Source organism: Spea bombifrons, chromosome 5, assembly GCF_027358695.1.
Source record: "Spea bombifrons isolate aSpeBom1 chromosome 5, aSpeBom1.2.pri, whole genome shotgun sequence".
NCBI classification, from domain to species: Eukaryota; Metazoa; Chordata; class Amphibia; order Anura; family Pelobatidae; genus Spea; species Spea bombifrons.
This window is the reverse complement of record NC_071091.1, coordinates 22880185-22903638: the sequence shown is the minus strand read 5'-3', so window position 1 is coordinate 22903638 and position 23454 is coordinate 22880185. Positions and strand designations below refer to the sequence as shown.

The 23454-nt window shown below is 35.8% G+C and overlaps 1 protein-coding gene across 1 annotated transcript in view; it reads left to right on the top strand.

Moving 5' to 3' along the window:
• Positions 1 to 23454, top strand: part of SKAP2 (src kinase associated phosphoprotein 2) — a 101256-nt gene that overhangs the window by 51842 nt on the left and 25960 nt on the right. The window contains exons 5-9 of the mRNA XM_053466830.1: positions 10079 to 10153; positions 10579 to 10662; positions 11326 to 11450; positions 12863 to 12923; positions 14606 to 14701. Of these exons, the coding sequence (XP_053322805.1) occupies positions 10079 to 10153; positions 10579 to 10662; positions 11326 to 11450; positions 12863 to 12923; positions 14606 to 14701 (441 nt within the window). The remainder of the gene's footprint in view (positions 1 to 10078; positions 10154 to 10578; positions 10663 to 11325; positions 11451 to 12862; positions 12924 to 14605; positions 14702 to 23454) is intronic.

Sequence of the window (23454 nt, the reverse complement as noted above, 5' to 3'; positions counted from 1 at the left end):
GTGAACGGTTAGATGTGGTGATTAATTAGCCTGGGCATCATGGAGTGGCTAGCGTGCATGCAGTAGGACATACTGGAATCAGCTGGTAGGCATACCGTCTTGTAAAGGACTTTCTGCTATGACACTGGTTATATATCACCGCAGCTGTGCCCTTTGATTACTGGGAGGGCTTGCAGAGTGATTAATAGCCAGGATCAATGTTTCTGCCCAGCATATGACATTTGGTCACAGAGCAACCATATACTTATTCCCCTTTGGCACAACGCTTAGGAGAAATGAAGGATGATACCTGCCAATTTATAGCCGAGGAGCATCCAGTTTATAAAATGAGTCAACTTTGACTGTACAAAATTATTCCCAATTGAAATAATTAGAGCAACATTAAACACAATTAGAACAAAAACTCCAGCCGTACGGCTGCTGAATCCCGGCCAGTTGACAGATGGTTAAGTTGTGCAATTTGGCCGTGTAAAAAGGGGGCATGGGTTTTTGCTGGTGAAATTAATAATTCTTTAACTTAATGTAAATATACAATTACAATGCAGGATGTTAATGGATTTTCATGCAAAAATAAGGATCACTCGCTTAATTTGGTAAAATATTTTAGAAGAATTGCATCTGGTGGCACTAATTAAATGGAAATCCTGACATTATGGTAAAATAGTTCTGTTTTTTTTTTTTTTTTGAAGATAAATTTTCTGCAGCCTGGCACAGATGATACCTTTTTAAACACATATTTATATAAATTTTGTGACAAAACATTATTACAACACATAGAGAAGGGCTCTCTGTAAGGGCAAACAGGCCTGCTGGTGGTGTAGTGTCGGAAAGTATATGAATATGGGTAGAGATTCACCAATGATGGCCCATCAACAGTTGCACACACAGTACCCGTTGGAGCTATCAAGCATTTTTATGGGTGATATGAGTGTCCTTTAGCCTGACGTGTTGTTTATGTGTCCTGATGAAGTAAATTATGGAATATTTTGTTCTTAGGCAGACTAAGGGGCGAACAAAGCCATTGAGGACCACATGTGGGTTTTTTTGGCTCTCTAATTTAGACAGCACTGGCTTTGCCTACATCATTAAATATTTGCTTAACTAGCTAAACAGTCCAGCCGATGGGATCCACATGATTCATTTATAATCATAGATCTAAAATACAAAAAGTAATTACTTACTAGGGTTAATTACGTAGATTGTTATGTTTGCAGTGGACTAATGTTGGGAGTTATGATGTCACCATGGCCACCTTTTGGTGCCCACCCTGTTCTCATCTGCAGTAAAAGGTCTCAAAGGGAACTTTGGCTTCTCCATCCAATATGTTACTGTTACTTATCTGTTTTTTAACCACGTGGGTTTCTTAAGTTTCAAGGGCATGGATTGATAGGTCATGGCTTGTGTGATATGTTTGATTTCTTGGCAAATGTGCTGTGGAGTGCAGGAAGTAAAAGTACCAGCGCTAAAATGATGGCGTTTCTTAAGAAAATGCTTTTATCCTTAATGTATGGCAGCAGTTTCCTGGTGACAGAAATGATCAAGGATATCCATAAAGGTGGCTTCAACATTTTAAATGTTGTATTTTGTTATTGGAAATAATAATTATATTAATAAAAAATAGCTGCGTGGCTTTATTGATAATAAAGCCAGGTGAAAGGGATGTATATGTTTAAAATAGTGACATTAGCAAGTTTCTGGGGAAAACGTCAGACTAGTCCTAGTTACCTTTGAAACTACAGGAACATATATTTTCCAATCTTGAGAATTCTTCTACACTTACATTACACGCAGTAATTTGAATTTATTGACATCACTTGAATGTATTGTTTATATAGATTCACGTCACAAAGCTATCTTATTCCATGTCATCAGTTGCATTATTGTCTAGCAAAACAATACGCCATCTTGATTTTTACTCAGACTTCATTTTAATCTTCACCTACATCTCTACCCTCAACACCGAATCATACGTTGCCCTCTTTAATCTAGACACCAAAATAAACATAAAACTTTTAACTTGTGAGATTCCACCTATGGCAGAAAAATAAACTGACATGATGAATGTTGAGGTTTTTTTTTATCATATGTAGCCATAGAAGGGGTGGTAAGTTACATCCTGAAACAATGTTTATTTCCTTCACTTTTGAAGCTTGCTCTGGCTAACATAAACAGTAGGATGTAATGATAACTGTTTAAGAGGAGTCACTTCTCTGGGGTCAGGAAGAGCACCTATGAAGCAATTTCCTTTGATGTATGAAACATTCTGAATTTAGACTAAGCAGTAAACAATCTCACAGTGGAAATATATATTCACAATTATATATATATACAATATAATATTCTTAAAAGCAAAAATGAAAATGGTTTGTCACTTAATTTCTTAGATATTCATCATATAACAGGTTTCAATAACAGATTTCTTACATTGTAAAATTATAATGAATTTGTTTAGTTAATTCAAAGCAAACTGTTCATACAATATATGATAGACTGTGACAACAGATTCATATAAACTGTGTTGTGGTTATATACTATAATAAATGCTATTCACAAAGTAAGTGAACCCTTTGGCATTATCAACAATTAGTTTTAACCAATATCACACAAATTATTGTATTGCTCTCGCCCATATTGAATACATTATTCAAACATTCACAGTGTGGGTTGGAAAAAAGTACTGTATGTGAACCCCTATGCTTACCACAACAAAAGCTAATTGGAGTCAGGAGTTAGCAAACCTGAAGTCCAATCAAAACTGGACTAGAGCTACTTTGACATAACCCCCCCACACACACACACTCATTTTGAGTTTGCTATTCTCAAGAAGCATCTGATGATGTGAAACCTGTCTCATAAAAGACCTACAATCAAGAATTGTTGAATTGGGTAAAGCTGGGATCCCAATGAGAAAACATCAGTTGGGATGATAAAATATTAAATCAAAGTAGAAAATGAAGATGATGATTTTGTGGCACTGAGAATTTTCCCATTCACCTTGAGATTGGTGTACAATCTCTGACATCCGTGGGTAAATATTAAGAGTTCCCAATGTATATCAACAGCTTCCTAGATGGCGCTGACATAAAAGAAGATTATAGCTGCTCCAGTGATGTGTAGGGCCCACTTCAAAAGATGGAAAGGAGAAATTAATTCTATTGAGAAACAGATTTTGTTGACTATACTGTATTTTTAAGCAAATAGCAATATAAAACAAAATTGAGTTGCATTCCTTGTATTAAACATAACCCCCCACGTAGGTTCAGTTAATGTCCATACAAATCAACTGCATCCCTTTAATAGGTACCTTTTTCTTTAGTGGTCACATTGGACTATGAAGCTGGGATTAACAAGTTAATTGCTTCATTATCTTAATGTATTCTGGAACCAGTGGTCATGGATAAAGGATCTTGGCTTCTGCAAAAAGTTCAACCAAAGTACAGTATGTAATATATTGGTATGGCATTCTGTCATTGTGCTGTACTTCCCCTTACAAATAAATGATTCAAAGTCATTACTGTCCCTGCCAATTAAATAATCATGTTTATGAAACCAGGGTTAAAATAAATATCATTCTAATTATGCATCCTGCATGACAAGGCTGTTTTCAGGTTAACATCAATTTTAAACCCAGTTTTACTTACTTTATCCTACTTTTACTTATTCATGGGTACGTTATAGCATCTTAACACGAAAAGTTCAACCAACCTAATAGGTACATTCAAATAGAATGACATATAGTGTTAAAATGTCATAAGTACAATTTTAAGCACGATATTATCTTCATATATTGTGTGTACTAATATAATATTATTTAAATATTTAATAATATTGATTTAAGTCTTTTCACTGAGGCCAGAAGGCAGTGAATAACAAGCCTGCTGTGTTAAATGAAACATTAACTTTCATATTCCATCCAGAGTTTCAGAAAATAAAATCCATGAAAATCTTTTATTCTAAGAGGAGTGTTAATCTGTCACCCAGATATATAGCAACCCTCTCTATGCATTTGTCATTTATATAAATAAAAAGATAATATATATGTATAATTTTATACTTCTTTCGCCTTAAGTGGTCCGTAGAGGCAATTCTCCCATGTGCTACGTTATCCGCACCCCATGGCTATTAATGTCTTGGATATCCTAATTTAAATTGTTATCCATTGTTAAATCATCCCCTTATTGTTCTAATGTATAGGAAAAAATGGTTTTGTCCCCAAATAAAGGTGTGTGGTCCTGTAAATCTGCCTGGCGTGTTTTACTACTTGATGATTTAAAGAGTCTCTTTTGACTCCCATTCCCTGCAGGATTGCTGATTTGTATAGGATTGACTACCTGCTTGCTGATGGCTAGCAGAGAGGGAAACCTGGCAACAACAGCCAGGGACTAATTGCATCACCTTTTTTCCCCATTACTATAATAATAGTAATACTTTCGCTACCATACATGTAGCCTATAGACGAAAGTAGGCTATAAACAGAACATATGGCCAATATCTTTTGAGATCTACTGATAGAGTGCATGATTTTTTTTTTTAAAGTACATTAATCTTGTAACGTTATCTCATTTTAATTAATGACCATCAGTCATCTTCATTTAACCTTTTTCCTGCATTTTTCGCATTTCTTTATTTGCCGATTGCACACAAGTTATGGGTTTTATCGGTAATTAAAGAGAATGTCACCGTATCCGTGCACGTACATGCCTGATATCTGTAAACATGTTGCGATACCTGTGACTTGGTGGATTTGGTTTTGAACGAACATAGTAACATCTTATGTTAAGAATTCATGTGTGGCCTTCTAAAAAAAAAAAAAAAAAAAAAAGCATGCATTCGTTTAAACGTTCAATGTATCATTAAATATATCTGTCAATTCCAATAATACCTGTGACAGGAACACCGGAGTGAATGATTAAAATTTCTCCTTGCTCCCAGCCCGGCGCATAGCAAGCTTTTTCATCTTCTTTCAGAGTAGCAAATCAGTAATCAATATTTGTAAAAACACACTAATCCTTTGTAAAATCACTGCGGCAGTGATTTAGGAGTTTGCTCAATCTGCACAGCTAATCCCTTTTTATCTTCTTGATCCGTTTATTTATTTGAACCACTTACAATGCAAGCTCTGCCAGGTGAATATGTTTCTGCGGGATCCTGACGAGCCGACAGTTTGCACAGCGTATTGATGCCAAGGTAATCTCTGTAAACATTTGTCTCCACTCAGGGCGAGCTTCATGTCAGCCCCGCTAACATCAAAACTTTACAAACAAGCATCCTGTGAGCTTTCCATTGTTAGAATAACATGCAAAGCTCATGCTTAATAAAGGCATTGATTATGTTTGAAGACTTCACTGAAGCACTTTGTTGCAGCTTTTAACTCCTTGCTTGTCGAAAGCATCTGTAACACGTTATGGAGAAGTAATATTATGAGAAAAAAAATTACGTTTTTAAAGGAAATCACTTTAAAAAAGAAGCTGACCCCAAAATAACGTGAGCTGACAATTCCCCAGAATTGCCATTGGACACCATTCTGTGAAGGCTCTCTCTGGCCTGATTTAGGGTCTAATTTAGACTTAATGGTGGATCAACTTCCTCCTATTTGTTAAAACTAGTAATTAATGCATGCCAAGAGTATCATGCTTTAGACACTGTTTGGAGACAATAAGCTGTAAATACCACTATTGTTTGGTTTATTTTTTTAGTTGAATTAATATATCTGCTAACTTTGTTGAAGTAACCGTCGCAAATACAAGTCAAGATATTTAAAGTTGTTTAGAAGTTGTTTTCATCACAAGATGATTTTACTTTTAAAGTGCACATAAATTACAGAAAGGGAAGCACACCCTAAAAAGTATACACTGCTAAAATGACCAACATATACACAAACAAAAAGAGATCAACGGGCACCCAGTAAATTCTATTTAAAAGCACCTAACCGAGGCATAAATAATGGGGATTGCATCATACTATACGGCCATTACGTCAAAGTTCCCCAATTTTAAGGGTAACATGGCTATATTGCTTACCAAGGAGCTGAATCAGTGGGACTGCACTGCATTTAAACCAACTAAGACTCTTAACATTTTAAATTACGATTCTGTGTCATATGGGTAACTGGCAAAACATTGGTTGCAAAACTACTTTAGGCCATTTGGTGGAACATTTGAGGCCAATGATTTTTTTTCTTATGCACAGAACTTCCCTTTCCAACTTGGATACTTTCTGAAGGAAGGATAGCTGGCCTGAGGTCCCTTGACAAACACAGAACAACTAGTGGACCCTGCTGACCCTGAATGGGACTGTAAAGGTTAGGGATGCTGTAACACCTGGCACCCATTATGTCTTGCTTCAAATTATGAGACAGATACCTGGCTTATCAATGCCCCTAGTCCCATTCTAGGCCTATGTGTCTGAAATCATTGGCCCCATGTTAGTTTACAATGTTGAAAGCATTCGCTAAATTAAGGCAGTGGTGGATGACATATTTTGCTACATGTAGTTGAAGCCCCCCCCCCCTTTTAGTTACCCCTTTCATTACTCCAACACTGGGGTAATGGGGTTATGCAAACATTGCAATTCTGGTGTAAAATGGTAAATTGGCAGGAATATTCCGTTATTTGTTATGGTGTTTGGACCACTCATAACTTTTAGCCAAAAGTTCTTCTTATATGTAATACCCAATGAACCCAGATTCAGTCTTCAAACTAGATATACATACAAATACAGGCTGCACGGGAACATCTTCATTTTAAATTGCTTTGATTCTAGCTTAATAAGTATAATATCCATAAACAATTTGAGACAAAAACATGTTCTAAATTGCGTATAGATATTTTACTTATTACGCTAAAAGTAAATCCATTGAAACTGTATTCTTCCTGTGCAGTTGACATCAGGTTGTTCCGATTGTGTTAGGAGACATCATTTATAAGCACTGGACTATCTATTGGTTTATTGTTGATCATTATATAGTAGACTGTTTTGTGTGTACTCCTAAACTAATTTTTAATTCAGTCTTCAGACTAACCACAAAAAGCATCATTACTCCACTAACACAAAACCTACCCTGTTGAAGAGGCCTTGTGTGCCAGCCAGGCTGTCCATGTCATCCTCATGGGTAGGGCTGGATAAATCCTGGCTCTTAAAATTTTACTGCCTTTTGTATTCCTATTTCCTATTGATTTATAGGAATTTATGTACCACTTCCCATCATCATAATTGAATGAAGTTAAATGCTGACGAATGGACGCTAAGATGGTATTAGAATAATAGATCCAAATATTGTTTCCACATTGTATGTAATGAAACATCTAAAGAGATTCCCCGTGGAACCCCTTCCTGTGATTATCCTGAAATCTTTGTGTTATATTATCTCACCTTTTTCTGCTTCCTAATATTTCTTGGCGAATCATTTGATGGTTAGCTTTGTTCTACTCAAGCAGTGTTTATTGCTGACTGACCCTCAAGGTCTCACCGAAGAAAGTGTCCAGTCATGGTTTTATGTCAACAAAACCATTCCACAGATACGATAAGTGAAATTCATTAAAAGAATATTGCTAATGGAGGTATCGGGAATTACTGGACTTTTACCAGGGCTACATTTTTCTTCCCCAATCCATCTAAATAGTAATTTATTTGTGGAAAGGAAAGTTCTGATAAAATGCTTGTACCGTGTTATGTGTACACTGCCAAGAACTGCCAAGACAAGGACATCTTAAAACTGGTACATCCCAACATGTTACAGAACATAAGTCTGTTTCTGCTTGTGTAGTCAACATGTAATTTATGGAGGGTAATTCAAGATTCAACGGCCTGATCCCCATGGACTGCTCTGTGCACACGGGGGGGGGGGTGCTAAACAGCAGCTCATCCACTTGTATTGAGAAACCGCTGTATAACAGTTTTTTTGGCTACATTCAGATGTTCCGAATTTTCTTATCAAGATCATTCATGGGAACAATGAAAAGATCTGATTTTCACTTTCGTTTATTTACATAACAGACGGAGTGCAATTACTACAATAAATGTGATATTTAGCAAGAATGAAATGATCGATTTATGAAAATGTCATGGAGCATGTAGACACCTGACATTTGGAGGTAATGTGAATGTTTTAGACAATTTTGACACCTAATGCTAGACTGAATTCATAAAACGTGGCCAAAAACTCACTATTTTATTATATGTAGTTGAATTAATAAAAGTTACCCCACATAATAGCTTTTATAAACTACAGCATGCGACCCCAATTGGGGCAACATTATTTAATCAGTTTCATGACCCTGAAGTTCTCTCTATTCTCCTCGCCCCCCCTTTGCTGTTCATTAGGTTAAGGCAACCTTTGCAATCAGGTAGAAGGTAACTTAATGGGGAGGAATAATCATGCAGGTCTTGGGAGGCATTGTATACATCCAGATATATTGGTTTTGAGAAACGTGACATATCCACTTTATGGTAACATTACACAAAAAATAAAGGAAAATGACCTTTGCCATTGAGAGGTCATCTTTACTGTTAACACAAAGAATATTATTGTGTTGTAATCTGTTAACATTAGAGATAAAATTGTGTTTTTTACAGCAGGAAATGTCAGGGGAGACTCATTCCTCATGGAGGAAGCACAGTGTGATAGTCACGATATCTGATAGACAGTGCAGAGCAAAGTGCTCTTCCTTTACTTGGCACGAGTTATTGAGTAAGATGAATCTTTCAGATGCTTATTTTGCTGCCGCTGTCTTAGAGATTTAAAAAAAATGCACTTGAAATACGATGTTTTCATTGCATTTCTTCATTTTACGGCCACTGCTTCTCGTAATAAGGCTAATTTGGATGATGTGTCCTGCAGACCTTGCGGAACCTTTTCTCTATTTTTTTTCATCTAGCTGTCATATGATGATTACATTTAAAAGAAAAAAACATTTTCAGAAAGTGGAGAAGCATTTGTTATGTGGTGTGTAAAACGGTATGTTCTGCTAGGAAAAAAAGGTCTGCTTTTCAACTGGTTACATGCAAAAACAGATCTTGAATTGAATTGAATTAGGAGATGTTGACCTATACAAACCATACCCTGATATTTCAGTTACAACGGATTCAGACTCCCATCAGCTAAACATACTTAGATTTGTATGCCACAGCAGCTGAAGGGTGACTTGTTATAACCACATTTTCAAAAGTAAAGAAATAAATAAATAGCCATACTGTGTCAAATGACTAGGAACAACAAATAATGACATTGCAAGCAGTATCTGGTGCTCATATAATAGACATGCTAAAATCTAATGGATACCCCGTAGTACAGTGCTCATGAATTACAACTGAACCAAAGTAACATTTTTAAGAATATATTTTTTTGCATATATGAACCCGATAACCATGGCTTGTGGGAAGAAGGAAGGTCAGTTATGGTGCAGATTGGTAACAATGGAACAATGAGCAGTAACAGTCTACTGGTTGCTATGGTGATGCCACTGCTTTTTCCATAATCTTCCTTACTTGGTTTTTGCCTGGCAATGTCCCGGGACTGTGTGCCCCTTTCAACACATTTTGTAACGTGTACTGAGCAAAAGGATAGAAGGTTATGAGGTTTGATCCAAAACATGACATAACCTCATTTAGCTTAGCTCAACCTGGTCTCACACATACTAGATGTAACTGAACTAATTAGCAAAATCCAAATTAAAGAAAAATAACCCAAAAATTGCAGATGATCTTGGTGACTTTTCTTCTCTCCTTCCATTTTTCTTTCTTCTTGCATATTTCTTTTATTCAATTTTTTTCATTTCCATTTGTAAGATGAAACCATTGTTTGAGAGTTGTTTTTGAGAGGTAATCCTGGTCCTCTGCATTAATGCAGTTTTTACCGTCTTCTATGAATTTCCTATTGGCTACACATCAGCCAATAGCGTGAACATGCTGAAAAGTGATCACACAGCTGTTCTCCAATTTGTGGCAAATTCTCCAATTTTTAACTGTGATTGTTCTTTTTTTGTTCCTAATACCTAATCATGCTGTTTATGTAATGTCAATGTATGGATAAGATGTACAGACGTACCTCACTTTTCTAACAAGTTCCTTGTTTCACCAGGAAACTTGTATCCACCTGTCGCAGCTCAGGACCTTGAAGCTATAAAGAGAGGCTACCTCGAAAAACGTCGGAAAGGTTAATATTCACTTATTTCAAATATGTGACATACCGTACGTTGCACACTTCAACATTTATAGAATGCAACATGTTGATATTAGAATGTTGTATTTGTAAAAGGATTCCTTAAGGGAACAGTTGAGTTATTTATATTATGTTTTTCAATACTGTACAAAAAGCTTCCTAAATATTAGTCTACTGTGAAGAGAAGCCTCTGTGTCCAAGAAACATGTAACTTTAACAAAAGTAGACTACTGGATGAGAGATGTTATGAGAGGAATATATCAGGATTGTATATAATGTAGCCCCCTAGCTGCTATTAAACTACCAATACCATTCACAGCGAGATGGATGGTGGAAGTGATGAGGGCCGCATTCTGACAATTACATGTTATTAATGACTTATTGTATGTGTAAGTCCTACATTTCTCCTTATATTTTAGATCACAGCTTTTTTGCTTCTGAATGGCAAAAGCGTTGGTGTGCTGTGAGTAACTCCATCTTCTATTACTATGGAAGTGACAAAGGTATGTGGTTCTTAATTATGTTCTAGATATGCAAACGTGGTACCTACAACTTTGGTTAAATTTCTTACCATATTATGAGTTTTAAGTTAAACAATTCAGTTTTAGAGAAAATGGGGCTGGCTTAAATGTTGCAGAACATCCTATCACAAGTTACAGAATAAGAATCCAAAAAAGCCTGCATGGCACGTAAGCTGCGGTGCTACCAATGCAGGGTCCCATAATGTTGGTTTAAGTTAACCTGCTGAATACCTGCCAAAAAGGACTTGGAGAATTAGGACCACCTAATGAAGAACTTGCACCAGTCTGCATTTACTCTTGGTAGACTGGTTGAATACTCTATTAGAACCTCTCTCTTCTTCTTCAAGACCGGTCTTAGCTCCAGGTGCCCTAGGCAGGTGCCTCTCTTACTCCTCTGATGAACCTCCTTTCTAAGAGCCCAGCATGTTTTGGTTTATCACACCCAGTGAGATGCCACCTCAGAAGTCGCAATCATTTTTAGTAAAACACCAAGGTAAAGGGAGAAATTTAGGGGCCAAAGGAGTCATTTTTGGCTGGGTGTCATTTGGTCTAAGACTGGCCCTGTTCTTCTTAGCCCCACTTTGAACATGTTTGTTGAGTTACTGGTGAATTATCAAGTTTCTGTCTTGCTTATGTCTTTGACAGACAAACAGCAAAAAGGTGAATTTTGTCTGGACGGGTACATTGCGAGAATAAACAATTCTCTGCGGAAGGATGCAAAGAAAGACTGCTGTTTTGAAATCTTCGCTCCTGATAAACGTGTCTATCAGGTTGGAATATTTTTTTCACCCTACTGTTTAAATTAAATTGATTAAACGCATACACTGCCAGTCTTAGAGACAAGAACAGTTGGGTTGAAACAGCTCGCTGGCTAGCACATCTGCACAGCATGCTCATACATATGGGGCTGTGCTAAAATAAATCTAGATAAGGTCTGTATACATACGCGCCACATTTCAAGCGGATCCTGAGTGAGAGGGAAAAGAAATCATAAAAATAGACGAAGAATATAGTAGTTTAAAGCTATACGTTTGTAGCACAGATGACCAAACCACATCGCCCAGGGTATTGTCTCTGGGCTGTGTAGGTTACATTATTTGAGGCCCCTAAGTACTGCTAGCCATCCCTAAGTGCTGCTAGCCATCCCTACGTGCTGCTAGCCCTGCCCTGTCATGAAGTCACCCCCCAGAAGAGGGGAAGATCTCAGATAAGCGGATGACCCAAAGAAGCCTTCAGCACCATTCACTGTGTTCTACACATAATACACACAACACCTAATGTCATTTTCAACACGTCAGTGGTTTTATTATGGATGCATTTTTGCAAAGGGGTGATGCTTCTTGCTTCCTTACATCTCCATGAAGCATCCCATGGGACAATCTTCTACACATATGCAGATATGTATATATCTCATTAGCAATAGCTGCGATAGTAGAGCAAGTTGGGAGCTGTGCCTGTCAACACTAGACTGAAGTTACGATAGCGCCGCTATTTTTAACTGAGAAAATGTACATATGTACAACAATATGCTAATATACAGTATACGCCAAATATATTCATACAGCACTCTAATATATACTCGGTTTAACTTTATGTATGCTTAGGTCCCAGGGCTGTCAGTTGTGTTCTTGTTAACCCTTGAAAAATACAAAAGTATTTAAACAAAGCTTTTAAGAAAGACGGAGTTGCACCAGTCAGCAGGGAGCGTCACACATCTAGCCCTTCGGCGTCATTAGTGAATATAACTTTAATATGTTTTAACTGTCTGAAATTGCATTTGAAAATCAGTTAATTAAGTTGGCAGGTAATGTGTTGGAATCTGACAAGAACATTTTTAAGAAAACTATACCTAGCATTCTAAGTGTATTCACGGGTGTCTTCTAATTGTCAAGGGCAAATTTTGTTCATCAGCTTTTGCTTTGACATTGATGAAGAGAAGCAGCTTTTTTTCTGCACAGCTGCCAGCTGCTGATCAGAGTTACAAATCCATCATTCTCTGCTCCTATTACGTAAATTTGTCAAAATTAACCGTACATTATAAGAAGCATCCTTGCAAGAAAAGTATCAGCAGGCACGTAAGGAATTGTTAATGTTTCTATGAAAAAAGTGACAAGGATGCACATTTTTTTTGTTGTTGTATTATTTCAAAATGGCTAGGGATTTTATCTTTCTTCTGTTGTAGTTTGCGGCTGCCACTCCCAAAGAAGCAGAGGAATGGGTTAATGCCATCTTATATCTGAAAGGTAAGTTAACATGGGTAAAACAATCCTTCCTACATATGGAGACACACACACATATATATGCATATATATATATATATATATATATATATATATACTGTATATTATATATAATATATAATATATTTAAAATATATAATATTATATATATATACTATATATATATATTATATAATATGATGCACCTAAACACAGAAAGAGAAGTCACAAAGGAGGTGTCCAGACCATTCCACTTTACCAAATACTAATGAGCCAGGAATATTTTAGATACCTATTTAAAGAAATACAAATGTTTAAGTTCAGCTTTTATTTTTCCTATTTTTTCCTGCTTCTACGCTGGCTAATCATGCTTGCATCTTCTCTCCATTGCTCATTGAGCTTAGCCTTTATGTCACTTTGTGGTGTTGCTTTGAACATCTTTACACAGAGGTTGGGAGTTGGGATTGGACTGTAGGGAATATACACTGAATTTTCACTGTTTACACATTGTGTATGTGTCGTGAGATGTTACTTATTTGATCCAGGCTTCTCCGATCGGAATGCTTAGCAGTATGAAATATATGAAAGATCACAGCAAGTTGTAAAGTATAAAGTCTCACTGATCTACACTGATGTGAAAATGAACATGCTAAAATTTAGACTTTGCCTAAAGTTACTTAAGTTTAAAACAATACATTTGATTGTTTCTGTTTTGTCTGTTTTTACACATTTTATTATTTTATTGTTGCATTATAACATTAACCCGTTACACTGATTTCTCCACTTCCAACACAACTGGTGCAGGTGACGCAACACCTTTAAAAAACTCAAAGACCAAAAAATGGATGTAGTTATTGCGTTGTACAATCACGTTTTTTTAATTTTTTATCGCTTTTTACAAGTTTCTAGAAAAAAGGAGACCTACAGAAGAACTACCTAAATGGATCTCTGTAGGGATCTCTTTGTTGTAAATATAAAAGGCCTCTTTTATATGCGTTCTTGTATTCAAGTCAATGCATGTTTTATTTGATAGAGATAAAATGAGTACACCTTTCACATATTTAGTCTGTATGTTCCGAGGTTCTGAGAAATACTTGTTGAAAAGCTTGTGACTTTTTTACAGCTTTAGTGCTATTCATTCTTAATATCCCTATTTTTATTTTACTAACATTTCATGGCAAGGATTACCCAAAGGGAGTCCACTGCTGAACAACATTATTTTTAGATTCAATCCTTTTTAATAATTCAAATAATTTCTACTTCATATTTACACAGACATGGTAATCTCATAAACAAATTAATCTATGATAACGTTACTGTACTTTATGGACTTATTTGTCATTATTTCAAATGGTCTATACTAAAGTATTGCTCATGTAGAAAATAAAGAATTGCATGTGTGGCAGGATAAGTTTACTGTAAAATTCATTTTTTTTATTGAACCACTAGTAGTCCTGATTTATCAGTTCTGAGGACAGGGGGGAAAACAGAAATATAAGTTTCCATGTACAAACATTTTGTGATTGATACCAGAATTGACTACAAGGATCTCCCTATGTTATACATAAGATAAGGTGGGATGGTGATTAAAATTGCCCCATGAGTAATTATAAGTGATGGCTATTAATTTACAAAACTGTTTACAAATCAGAACTTTATATAAAAAAAAAAATCCCTAACCAGTTTTTACTTTTGCTTCTCTTTAGATGGTGATGAGGTGTATGACGATGTGACTCAAGAAAATTCTGCTGGAATATCAGCTGTTCCTCCTGTTGAAGACGATATTTATGAAATACTTCCAGGTAAACAGGAATATTTCCATTCCGCTTATTTACTTTTGCTTGGCCACATGGCCACACAACCACACAGAGGGTATGCTGTCCTCCTCAACCTCAAGATGACGGTGATGAGTAGAAAATGGCTTACAGTTCTTGGGGCGTAGATGCTACAGCAGTAGCACCATCTTCAATGGGGATAGACTGACAATCTCTGCTTAACACAATATGCCTGATAGACACACCTGTTTAAAACTGGTTGTGGGCTTGTTGAAGCCATATCACAGCCGGTAAACTGATAATATATGGAATGGGCCAATTCATTTATGATTCCAATGTGCCTGGGGGCTGTTTCCTTTCAGCTTACTGTCACTTAAAAGTAAAGACCATTGTTTAATATTATTATTATTACTATTTATTGGTTTGTATAGCGCTACCATATTCCACAGCTCTATACAGTAGGTTTACTAAACCTTACTGAGATGGAATGAAATTAATCTTACTCATTTAGTGCGACATATCTGGTGACAATATGTTTAATATATACAAAGCAACTGATGTGCTGTAGTTTGATTTCATTATCTCTGTATATTATATTTATATTTAGCTTCATTAAAGGCTATACATGTACATTCTAATAAGACAAATAGGTTGAATTAAAAGGAATCCTATTGCCATGATTTATCAAGACTGTGGCACAATATGGAAACATCCATGATATTTTCAAACATTAAAGCTTCATCACGTCTCGTATAAGTGAAAGGTAGACGGCTCCCTAAAAAGCTTAGGCGATGGTGGTACTTGGGTTCTGATGCCAGGTTCATTCCTTCACAAGTAAGTAAGCTCATGCAAAAGGAGGCATGCAAGCCGCCATTTACCTATTGCTCTACAAGCCCTGAGGCCATCCTTACATGACCTCTTCTTCCCCCTTGGACATGGGGGCTTCGGCATCAAGTTATGTGCATAGGACAATTGTATGTTGAATATATACACATTATGTCAAGGAAAAAATTTAATTTTGACTTTAAGTATCTATTTTCAATTAAAAAAAGATGCTGACATTACGTTTGTGAGCGTCTGCTTGTACTGTATATAGTTCGTAACATGGACCCATTTACCGGTAAACTCAGATAAGTCTTAGATAAATCTACGTTTAGCTAAACCTTTAACTGAAAAACATTTTATTTTACAAAAGGGCTGTGCTAAGAGAGAGCAAATCATTGGCACTCAGTACATACTTGTCAGAACCTGCCTTACTTGCCAGAAAATTGGTTATCTGCCTTTAGTTATTTGTCGTGGACCATATTGGATAAAAATATTTAGAACAACTATCTATAATAATTGTAGCGTGGACACCCCCCCCACACACGCACCAGTCAGCCTTTTAACCATTCTGATGGATCCACGCTTTGCATGATTTTCCACCTAGCTTTGTCCGTGGCACCGAAATATACGATGATTTAGTTTTTAAAACCGAGGCTGAATTTAATTTTCTGTGTAAATAACAAAAGGTTAGAGTGTCCATACAAACCACTAATAAGTTATAGGATCTTATCTATCTGTTCTGTGCCATTCCACAGATATTTTTTTCAAACCTGTATAGGTAGGGACACGTTTTCCAGAAAGGATATAAAGTCTTTTTTCATTTTCTCCGATCCTGTTCTGCCTTGCCACAGCCTGTTCATAAAATCTATGGTACTTTTCCTAAATTTAAGGGGATATTTTTACTACTACTCCACAATAATAATTTACTATTAATGGGAACATAAGAAGCACCTCTGCAGTCTTTCAAAAGTCTCCTTGTTGAAAGTCTTTACTTGTCAGCCTATAACAACATGGATTCTACATAATGACACAAATAACAAGAGCCATTACAATGAGCCGGAACAGGCCTTCGGGGAATTCACTGCCGCCTTACCTACTCTAATTTAATGACTTCTATGAGCCAGTGGGCGGCATTTATCATCTTTTGCCAGTACTTACACTTTCCTGGAAGCATCATGCATTAAAAGGCAAAAGTGGTCTGAGTCTCTTCAATACTTTAAGCCTAGAATAACTTCAAGCACAAGAGCCTAATGCTCGCCGGTACGTACATCGCTAATGTGCATGCTGTTAACCGCATGTGAAAACCCATAGAATTAAACCAGGCTCCACTTATGTAATGGTTATACATAGACATTTAAATGTATTAATGGGACAGAAACAAATAAGATCATTGTATTTACAAATTAGCAACAAACGTGACTCTGGGTTGAAGTATGTCCTATTTTCAGGTCGTATAGAGCAGGTTAACAGATCTCCAGCTGTTGTAAAAACAAAACTCCCATAATACTCAGCCAGCTATGTGTTAACCTTCTTTTCATCAACAACTGACATATTTTAATTCTTTTTTCAAAAACTTTGTAAGTTTCTGCTGAACCTGTTATAACATACTACAAAGAGGACACAGCACATAAAATAAGCTTATATCACAATTACTTTAAATCTAATAAACCACCAGGAATATCCTACAATATGGCATTATAAATTCTTGTGATGTGTAGAGCCCAAATCTTTCACAGCAGGTTTGTAGTGCAAGAGAGTATTATAGACTACACGGCACCATTATTCTAGGTTCCAGAAATTGTACTCTCGCCAAACAATTTGCTCATAATTCAAAATGATTTGCTTGGGTATTTAGATGGGTAAGCTCAGGATTCCAACATAACTTTGGAAAGACAGAATGCAGATGTTCTTAGATGTAAGAGAATAGAGAGATAATTCATTTCAGACAATCTCCATTCTGGCACCATGATACTGTGCATTTTTACATGCCAAGTTGAAAAATGTAAAATAATAGGAAATAAAATGTAAAACGATCTGTCCAGGGAATAAGTTATGACTTAGTGGCAAACCTCACCCAATAGTTTTCTTTGTTCTAAATTTTACCCAATATTTATTTTGAAAATATACTATGAGTTATGTAAACATTTTGTGGTTTGTTCATAAAGGTATGCTGATTGAAGATGCAGGGTCATTTTCTTATAAATTAGTAAAAAAAAAAAAAAAAACAGTACATGCTGCCAAAATTCATGGGGCCCAGTATAAATATAAGGGTTGGTTAGACAGGCCCCATAATTGGGGTAGCTAGAGCTCAGCATTGGAGTGTACACAATTGTAAACACAATCTTTTGCAACTAAATCACATACACATCTTTTAAAATAAAAGTCTGCTTCTGTACATACATACATACATGCATACATACATACATACATACATACAGGCATACCCCACATTAACATATGTAATGGGTTCAGAGCATGTATGTAAATACAAATCTACTTAGAGTGAAGCACTACCTTTTTTCACTTATCAATGCATGTACTGCACTCTAATAGGTTATTTCCACCACAAAATGCTCAAAAGTCTCAACAAGCATACATAAAGCGCTGCAACTATGTCCTTGCTTGCGAGTGTCCTTAAAGTGGCGGTCCTTAAAGCAGGGCATGGCTGTATATTTCTACTAAATCACACTTTCCTATATGCTGAAAAAGAATTTGCATGGCTTGTTTGTTAATTTCATTGGATAGATATTCCTTGTAATGACAATGAAGGTAAGAGGACCAGCCCAGGAGGAACGATGCCTGCAGTGCCCCACTCCTGCATGCACTTGCTTGCTAACATTCTACAGATGTATTGATAGTGATATCGTATTAACTAACCTAATACTTCTTTAGAATAGCTTAATGCACACCCCAAGCTTTCATGAATTCCATTATAGGCAAAATTTCATAGCACCCCCTCCTGACTCCCTAGGCACCTGTGTAGTTAATCTATATAGTAGGGCTGGTCCTAGGAGGGAACCTATAAAAGACACTGTTTTCTCAACTCTAAGATTATCACAGGAATAGAATAAGTTAATGTGAACCTTAAAAAAAGATATGTCACTTTTCCCAAATCCTAAATAGCTATTATATACTTCTGTTTCTCAAGATCTGCATGGATATTTCTCCCATTGTGCTATCTCTGCCCAACTGCTATGTCACTGATTGCTGATGATTGGTTTAAGATGCCTTTGTAAGGATGGATGATGAGGAAGGAGAGTACAGGACAGGAAATTGCTCAAATAATGCTAGCTACGCTGAGTCACAGACCTCTGCTTCCTTGTGAAAAGTGAAATATCTCTAATAACTATAGAGATAACTAATAACTAATAACAGTGATTTAAAAACGGGATGAATTTTTTTTATGTAAACAGTTTCTCCTTAGTAGCTTAAAATTAAATTGGCACTTGTAGAGCTGTTTAAAGCAAAACAGATATGTTCCTTTTAGAAATACCAAGCATCTATTATTATTTCTTCTTCTTCATAATAATAATAATATTTGGGCCTGTGGGTCTTCTATGGAATAAGTGCAAAATAGTCAGTTGTTTAAACAGTGTTTAAGTGATTGTGATAAGTGATTGAAAGAAGCATCTGGGAGCCAGACTATTCCTGTGGCCGCTGCCAATAGCGGTATTTCCTTTTTTCTAGCTTGTACTACACTGAGTTGAGTGTCCCTTCACTAGTCCTGCTCTATAAATTACTTTCTCAGGGATTGGTTCCAGCAGGGCCAAGTTTACATCAGTCTGCAGTAACCGCATGTTACTGAACCATACAGCGTAAATCTTCTTGTCTCTGTGTACATAAGAGAATCCATCTTGAAAAGAAGCACAGCTTGTAAATACTTCAAATATTTTTGCTATTTGCTGGATGAAGTGCCCAGCTCTGTTCTATTTCAGTGTGTCATTAACTTAAAGTATACAATTACAAGTTAAACCTCCATTTTTTATATTTTGACTTTTTTGTTGTTGCTGGGAGTACTTGATAGCATGTTATTTGTAAACAATTAGTCTAATTTTCCATTTGTATCACTTTAGATTTTTTAAGAAGATACCATTCCTACGAAATGATATATATTCATGTAAATATAGTCTTTTAAAGCACTTTATTTTAATTATATGAATCCCTACATTTTTACATGACTGCTAACTAATCATAGTCTGGTTCCTGTCTAAAAAAAACTAGTTAGATCTATAGCTATTTGTTTTTCTTATATGTGAGTTTGGGGAGGGGTGTTGCATGGGGCTCAATGAGTCTACTCATTAGATAAGAAATAGACATCTATACATATATTTCTCATAAGACTTGTGGTTTCTGGGGGGGTAACAACAGAGGTGTCAGATAAGAGGTTATTTATAATAAAGATGTCAGATTTGCTGCAAAAGTGTCACATTTTGTATATGCTGTGATTTGTTTTTACTAAAGTAACATTTGTAAAGATACATTTTAAAGGGTATAATATATTTCCCTGCTTTGCAGGGGCTCAGTGATCATAGGAGACCGCAAAGCGTTTTGATCTTTTTTCCCCTAATGATAACTGCTGTCAGCAATTTAAATTATCTATTTCCATGACTACACAAGGTGCTATTATATCCTTGAATCGTTTGTGTGCAAATTTGATATTATGTATTTATTTACCACAAATGAGCAGGTCCCACATAAAAAGATATATGCAGAGGGGTGTTTCGAAACAAAACCACCTGGAGATTCATCACTGTTTCCAAACTACATGTTTTTCAAATTTGTTTTTTAAAATATGTTGGTTCTGAATACTGCTTACTGATTGCAAAAAGTATATGTTCCTAAAAAAACAAACAATCTAGGCGACTTAACAAATGTAATCGTATAATTTTTATACAGCTATTTCCCCACCAACCACTTCTTAAGTTTGTAAATCTAAAATTGCAGCTGCATTTTTTTTTTGCATACTTTTTGTGATTTTGTTGAGATTTTTTAAATAAAATTTATACTCAACAACCCCGGAGTACACAAATACCTTATAATTGCATTCCTTGAAAGGGTGCTTTTTATTGTTTTACTATTTATTGTTTGTTATTCATTTTGTATTTTCCCACATTTTTTTCCACAAAGTATGTGTTATCAGCAACTGGAGGGATCATCACCCAGGATGTTCTTAACACACCCTGTAGAGTGCCTCTCAAGCTGTGAGATTGTTTCTACATGTGTCGGTACTGGCATAGTAGTAACAAAATGTCAGTAGCTTACATTGTAACAAAGTGTTTATTACACTAGCGGTGTAGCAGTGTATGGCTGTCCATGCCACATTCATTTATATATTGGTTAGCTTGTTCGGTGCCACGTCAAGCATCATCCAGGATTTTGGGTCAAGTGGTGGGAAGTTCTGCCATCTCTGATAATCAGCTGTTGGCGATTGTTGGCTTTCCATCAGCCATGTATATCACCTGCACCCTAGTACCTCGAAGGAGGGTCACATCAAACATTGATTTGATTTAGTTAATTCTCTTGTTCGATCACTTTGCATTTTGTTAAATAACAAAAACTATTAACATGCCTATTGTTGAAAGCATTCTTACCATAGAGCATTTTTTCACACCAGCCTAAAACTTTTGCACAGTGCAGTAAATATATGGACAGTATATATGGATATGAAATCAGTAAGTTATACCCCTAGATAACATTGTAACAGAAAAAACATACATAATATTATTTACTATGGTATTCATTTACCTGTATGTATTCATATTTTAGTGATACTGGCATTTATACCCTCTCCCGAAGGGAAGTCTTTCAATATCATAACACCCTGTTGATGAGACTACTTGAATCTTCAGGAATAAAAACATGTTATTTATTTTACACATATCTATAGTAAATCAATTCTGCTTAAAAAATAACTCTTTATTTGTACAGATGGATGTCAGAAGTATCCATGGAAGATTGATATGTCAGTGGACATTATTATCAAATATGGTTGCTGGTAAAACAGAGTTTAAAGAGATGCACTCAGGATTATCTTGAGCAGAGTCATCATTCAAAGTGCTGTCTGCTGTCTCCGTTAGCCAGTCACCACTTCATAAGAGATCACTCCTTGGAATTCAGTGAAGGAGTCTTATGGTCCTGGTTTGTGTTTGTGATTTTGACAAGATTATAATACAAATCTAAGACACATCAGCAGGAGACAAGAAAAAAGAAGCCAATACATATTTGATTATTTTTATCATAAGCCTAAAGCACTAAATTATTATTATTAAAATTAAATATATTTCTTAATTTTTATTTGCCAGGCACAATGCATTTTAATGATATTAAAAGTATAAATAAGCCATTTATGTTCAGATTGTGTACCACTAAATAAGCTGAAAATATGAAAAAATTGTTAAAAGAAGTTTGATGCAATGAATTTAACTGCTATGAAGACATCATGCATTTATTTTAAATCAACATTTCACTCTTGCAGTAACATACATCATCAGTGATGTCATGGGAATTTTTTTGTAAAAAAAATTCTCAACTTTTAATTTTGATCAGTACATCTCATGAAATAAGTTTACAGAGGAGTTAATTTGCCAAAATTACATTGACAAACTTGAGTTGAGAAATAACTTATTTCATCACGGCAGGAGAGAAGACAGAAATCTAACATAAATACACAATCTATTTTTTTTTTTTACAGTACACATTTTAGTTTGCTAGGCCATTCAAGACTTTACTTTTAATTAATCCCACGCAACTACTCTTATGATTAGCCATAGAAATTCCTACCTAATGTAATACATTACGTTGCATCTGTTTGCCAATGCGTTTCACACCGGTGCTAGAGATTGAGTGCAAAAAAATAGCTATTTATATCATATTATTGATGAATCATGCAATACAATTGAATGTGCAATTGTACACACCTGACCATCATTGCCATTAAAAAAATTGAGGGATACACAATATGATATAAATAGCTAATTTTTGCACTCTAGCTCATGAGATAGCGCCAGCACGGGTGTGAAACGCGTTAAGCTTCATTCATCCTGTAGCCACTTGCTCCTGTGAGCACTAATTCTTGTCTCAAGACAAGTGAGTGTGGATTTTCTGTTCATGCGTTTGTTGTGCATGATGTCATCTTGGAGGCACCTTTAACTCCAGCACCCTGTCACATTTAACCAGGCTACGGGATTAACCTGTCGGCACCCAGTACCAAGGCTGTAGCCAGATCTACTAATTTATCATTTTATGTGTATGAAATCATCCTCTCTGTCTAAATTGTTTTAGTTGTATTTATTATTCGGTGCAATATTATGTATTATGCTTAAATGATTTGCACTTTAAACAGTATAGCTCTATTTACAGAAGCAGAATACAGATGGATATTTAAATACAAAATGAAGAGCTGTTCTTCCACAAAACACGAGCAATGTGCAAAAAAACCACCATCAGCTAGATTCAAGTCACCATTTTGTAGTTACTGCTTTAAAAGTAGATCTTATGAGACTGAAGATCGGGGGTAGAATGAATTCCATACCATATGAAGAGTGCTCTTTTACAACCTCATTGTACAGAATTCAGAATATGCTGGTGCAACATAAATCAATAAATAATAACAACTAACCTAGTTGAGTACTTGGTAGAAGATATCACATTCAGGATGATTTACTTACTACTCAGTGACCAAAGAAATCGTTTTTTAGAGAATAATGAATAAAGTATATCTAGTCTAGTGAAAAACAACTAGGTCTGTTTTTGGACTGCAGTTCCGAAGACCCTTGGCCATCTGCACATTCTGTTTAACCAAAGCACGAGTATGTATAGGCTCCAACGCTCACCTCTGGACACTATCCACTAAAAGTACTGGTAGATTTAAAAAAAAACAGCTTGCGAATGAAGAGATGAAGACTCTCAATTTATCTGTATGGATAGTGTGTGATTGGAATAATACAGTGATAAAT